Genomic DNA, 6212 nt, shown 5'->3' with positions numbered 1-6212 from the left:
TTTTTTTTTTTTTTTTTTTTTTTTTTTTTTTTTTTTTTTTTTTTTTTTTTTTTTTTTTTTTGGCATTTTGTTTCTGCATATGTATATATGTATATAATGTGTATGTTTAATTTTTTATTTTATTTTTCTTTAATAAGAAAAAAAGAATTAATGATATTACAATTTTATGTTAATGTATTATATAATTCTTCTTATTATATAAAAAGCATAAAACCTTTAGCGCTTTATATACCCCATTACATATTTTTATATGATTAGACATTTTATGTATTTGCATTTTTAATAATATATAAATATATAAATATATATATATATATATATATAAATTTATAGTTATATGTTTTAATATCCTTAAATGATTGTAATAAAACTTGTAGAATAATTGTATATGAATATATTTAATTATATATGTGAACGTTTCTATTATTTTATATAATTTAATCAGTTATATGTTATCTATTATGTTACGATTTAATATATTACTTTTCATATTTTCTTTTCTTTTTTTTGAAGTATTAAAAACTTTCCATTATAATATATATATATATATGTAATGGTACTAATACATTTATAATTTTATATATTTTTTATGATAATCATTTTATTCTTTTCTTTGAATATATTCATATTCACGTTTTCTTTTGATATATCAATACTACTCCGTTTTGTACTTTTTCTCTTTTTTCTTTTTTTTGGATACAAGGATAAAAAGGAAAAAAAAAATTTTAATGACTAAAATTAGTACGTTCATTATATTCATGTAAGAAAAGATAAAAACCACAAAATTAAAAAATAATAAAAATAAAATCAAATAAAATAAAACATTAAATTATAAAACAATATTATATGTTAACATTCAGATCATAATAATTCACGTCATGGAAAAAATATAATATACTGTATATATATATATATATATGTAATATGTATATATTTTTATTTATTTATTTAAAAAATTAAAGGAAAATTAGTATGATTGTCTTTGGTTTGATTGTTTCTTTATAATTTAATTTTATTATTTTTTTGTTCATTCCTTATGTGGAAAATTATAAACATATAATAAATAAAAAAAGAGCTTTTACTTTTTCAATAAATATATTTTATCCCATTTTATATAATGTACAATATTGAGTACTACTATATATATATATATATATATATATATATATATATATATATATATATTTATATATTTATTTATTTATTTAGAATTGTTCTTTATAAAAATAAATAAAAAACAAAACAAAAAAGAAAAAAAAAGAAAATATATATAACATAATAAAATATATATAACATAATAAAATATATATAACATAATAAAATATATATAACATAATAAAATATAATTAATATAATATAATTTAATATTTTTTTTTTTTTTTTCTTCTTTGTTCTATTTACATGTAATATTATTACATGATGTTGTGTGTGCTGATGAACACAATTTTACCTGCACGGTTCAGGAAAAAATAAAAATAAAAAAAAATTTTAACTTTAAAAATTAATATATATATATATATATATATATATATATTTATTTATTTATAATTGGAAAAAATAAAAATTAGAACAATAAAATAGTGTTGTAACAATAATATAATACATTCTATATATGTTTATATTTTTCTTATCCTTTGTTTTTAATTTATGTTTGTATTTAATAATATTTTATAAACTTTTAATTTTCTGATTTGTTCATTTATAAAATTATGTATATATATATATATATATATATATATACATACATACATATTTATAATATTCATCCTATATTTAATATTATAGATGCTTATTTTATAATTATTATAAAAAAATATATTTAATTTTAATATATGATAAATGTACAATGATTTTATGAAAAAAAACAACATAAATATATATATATATATATATATATATATATATATATATATATATTTTTAAGACATATATAACCATATATGGTTATATATATCGTAAGCCATTCTTCTAATTGTACATTGAAAAATCATGATTTTTTATTGTTTTTGTAGTATAATATTTAATATAAAAATTAACTTAATTTTTTTATAAATAAATATAAATATAAATATAAATATAAATATATGTATATATATATATATATATATATATATATATATATATATATATATATATATATATATTAATTTATTTACTTATTTTCATTTTTAATTGTAACTTTTTTAACTAACATATTAGTTTTAATATATATATATATATATATGTGTCCTACTTATCTATTTTTATATGATATACAACCATTTAAAGCATCCAAAAAGAATTCAAGCATCTATCATATGTATCTATCTTTATATATATATATATATATATTTGTGCACACGAAAGTTTTATTTTATTATTTATTATTTATTGTTTATTTTTTATATTTTATATTTTTTTATTTTCTGAATAATGACGAAGCAAGTTCTGTTATGTCTTTTGCACGATGCAAAAAATAATATAAAAAATGAAATATCCCAATTGAATGATGACATAGAATATTTGAAAGAAACTATAGAGATAAAAAAGAATAATAGGATAATTAATTCAGTGAATAAAAGATTAGATGGGAGAAAAGAAAAACAATATGAAGAATTAAAAAAATTTTTATCGGCATATTTAATTTATTTGTTAGAAAATGGAAAAGTTGACGATGAAAAAATGAATGTTGATGAGGAAAAAATGAATGTTGTTGAGGAAAAAATGAATGTTGTTGATGGTATGGATGAGAAAAAAAAGGAAGCTCATTTATACTTAGATAAAACAATTCAAGGAATAAACTCAGGAAAGATTAATCATACATATTTTGATGAAGAGGAAAAAAACATAGAAGTATTAAAAAGTATGTGTAATAAGAGATATATATTGAAAAACATATTAAATTTAATAAAATTATGTAATGTAAAAGATTTTAATTTTGAAGAATCAAAAAATATGTTTAGTGATATAATGTATAAATTAAAAAATATAAGTGAATATATTACAAAAGACATAAGACAAAAGAATGATATATTGTCAAATGGAATAGGACATCATATGAATGATTTAATTCAACATAAAAGTATAAAGAATTATTATATGAATAAACAGAACGAGGAAGTAAGCACATCCATATATAATTTTGATTATTGTAAAAATGAATCGGATGAAGAATCCTACATTTCATCTACAGCTCCATCGTTAAATTGGTGCATGGATATTCATAATAATGATAAAAAATTCATTTTAAATAATGATAATATATTTATACAACGACATTTTAATAGTACATCAGAAAATGACGGAAATCATACGGTACACTCTTTAAAAAAGGAAGGACAATTTTTTTCTTTTAATAACACTACTAAACATGAATCTCTGAATAAATTTTTTTTAAATAAAAAATTGGGAAAGGAAATAAATTATTTTGATAAGTTAAACAAAGTTTTGGATTTGGCACATGATAATAGTTATAATAAATGTAACTTGATTGAAGAACAGCATTGTGTGGATAAGAAAGGAATAAATACTTTAATAATGTTTGATAAAAAGGAGAAAAAAAAATATAATGATATTATTAAAAATGAGAAGGGTACGAATAATAGTGTTTTCATAAACACATTGGTAGGTGGCAATGTAAAGGGGTTGGTACCTTTAAAAAAATTTATGGGATCTAAAAGGTTTACACATAATAATAATAATAATAATAATAATAATAATAACAATAGTGATGACCATTATGATGATTTTAAAGAAAGAGGCCGAGATCAGTCGTCCTCATCGGAGCACTCAATTATTAAGACGAAGAAAAAAAAAAAGGATAATGATAACACAAAACAAATTAAGTACCTTTTTCACATTAACAACAAAGGTAAAGGATTTTTTCGAATTAAGAAGAAGGGAAATAAATCTGCAAGAAATTGTTTATGCGATGTAGTAATTACTTATGAAGGAACAAACCATATAATTGATGATAAACAAGATAATGAAAAGAAGGATACCAAAATAAAAAGAAAAAAAAAAAAAGTCGTTTTCTTTTCCTTTTTAAAAAAGGGCAAATCTATTTATCATATAAATAGCTTAAATATTAATGATAATAATCATCATATTTTAAAAGATGCTGTTTATTATAATAATGGGAATTATATAAAAGGGGAATGTGAGGGGAAGAAGAAAAAAAAAAAAAAAAAAAATAATAATATTATATCACAAAATATGGATCGTTTAAATGATGAGAAGTTAATAAGGAAATATTCATTAGGAACGTTAACAAATTATATAAATGAAAAAGATACAAAAAAAAAAAAGGAGGAAGGAAATTGCTCGATATCGTATAATAACATACATTTTGTGGAAACTAATAGACTAAGGGCTTTGTACATTGAACTATTACATAAACAACATAATTTATTTAGAGATCGTAATTTTTATAAATATGAATTGGAGAAATTGAAAGAGGATATAAAGAACAATAACGAGCCATATGCGGAATTTATTAAAGAAGAGAAAAAAAAATTTATAGAAAGAGAAAAAGAAATATATAAAAAAGAAAAGAGAATTTTGAAAAGGATGAATCAATTAAAAAAAAAGATGGTTATATTAAATGGAGAATTAGAATTAACAAAAAATTTATTAAAGAAGGAAACAGATTTAAATAAACAATTAACTATTATGTTAGAAGAAAATAAGGATGTTTTATTAAATAATCAAACTCAAATAAAAAATTTAAATAATGAATGTAACAAATTGAAAGAAACGAACTTAATGGAAAAAAAAGAAAATGAAAAATTAAAAGATGAAATTAATGAAAGATTAAATAATATTAAAAAGGTAAATGAGGAATTAATACATTTGAAGGAAGATCAATCTTTTGAAAACTTCAGAAAATTGATTTTACAGAAAATCGGTAACACAAATGGAGATATAAAATATCTAGCTGAATTATTAGAATCCTTAACAAAAGAATTAGAAAATAAAAAAAAAGAACAAGTGTCCAATTCTCAACAAATGTTAAAGATGCAAGAAAAATTTAAAAGAAATGAAGAACTCTTAAATAAATCAAACAAAGAATTGAAGAGAGAAAAGAAGAGGGAAAAGAAAATGATCGAGAGGATAGTATATTTGACTGAACAAAATAACAATTTGAAGGAAACTATCAATGTTTTAAAATCGAAAGGAGAAAAAATAAATGAAAAAAAGGAAAAAGATAAAAAAAATGAAAAAGATAAAAAAAATGAAAAAGATAAAAAAAATTATGATAATTATGATAGTTATGATAATCATGATAGTTATGATAATCATGATAATTATGATAATCATGATAGTTATGATAATCATGATAGTTATGATAATCATGATAGTTATGATAATCATGATTGTTATGATAATTATGAAAAGGGAGAAAAGGAAGAGGATACGTATTATAGGTTGGTCGACCCATGGAGTACCACCACCAAAATGAAAAATATGAAAAAAAAAGGAAATAAAACCAATAGGGATGATATGAATAATGTGAGAAATAATGAGAAATATATAGAACAAGATCATAGGATGATGGGAATTAATCAAAATGTCAAAATTAAGAAAAAGGGAAATGGATACTTTGTAAATTACCACAGAGAAGATTTATGTGAAGGGGGCGATAATTTATTTATTATAAATCAAGAAGATGATAGTTCTAACGGTTTAGAACATATTGAACAATTTTTAAGAGAAAACAAAAGAAAGGAAAGTAATAAGAACATGAACAGGCAGAGTGTTACAATATATTCAGATGATTATGAATCTCATATGTCATATAATAATGATACAAAAAGGGAAAATTCGCTTGGGAATATATATAGTAGTATGGAGTTTATAAATAATTACGAGACCATATGGAAGAAAAATATAATTCTATAATATATGAAGGATATATATATATATATATATATATATATATGTACATATGTATGTATGTATGTGTGTAGTAGTGTTCGTTATGTCTCTTTGTGATAATATATAAATAAATAAATATAAATATATAAATATATAAATATTTAAATATTTAAATATTATTATATGCTATTTCATATTCCGTACTAGAACAAGATAATAAAAAGAGGAATATGAAACAATAATTTTTTTTTGTTTGTTTTTCATGATTATTTTTTTTTGTTTGTTTTTCATGATTATTTTTTTTTTTTTGTTTTTCATGATTATTTTTTTTTGTTTGTTTTTCATGATTATTTTTT

General features: G+C 19.1%; 1 protein-coding gene across 1 annotated transcript; it reads left to right on the top strand.

The window, feature by feature from the left end:
• Positions 1 to 2412: 2412 nt before the first annotated feature.
• PRSY57_0912100 (hypothetical protein) lies at positions 2413 to 5880 on the top strand (the record flags this gene model as incomplete). The annotated part of the gene is made up of 1 exon (XM_012907361.2): positions 2413 to 5880. The coding sequence occupies one exon, from the start codon at positions 2413 to 2415 to the stop codon at positions 5878 to 5880; it is 3468 nt and encodes a 1155-aa protein (XP_012762815.2).
• Positions 5881 to 6212: the final 332 nt, after the last annotated feature.

This window comes from Plasmodium reichenowi, chromosome 9 (assembly GCF_001601855.1).
Source record: "Plasmodium reichenowi strain SY57 chromosome 9, whole genome shotgun sequence".
Classification (NCBI taxonomy): Eukaryota; Apicomplexa; class Aconoidasida; order Haemosporida; family Plasmodiidae; genus Plasmodium; species Plasmodium reichenowi.
This window is presented reverse-complemented; position numbering and strand designations above follow the sequence as displayed.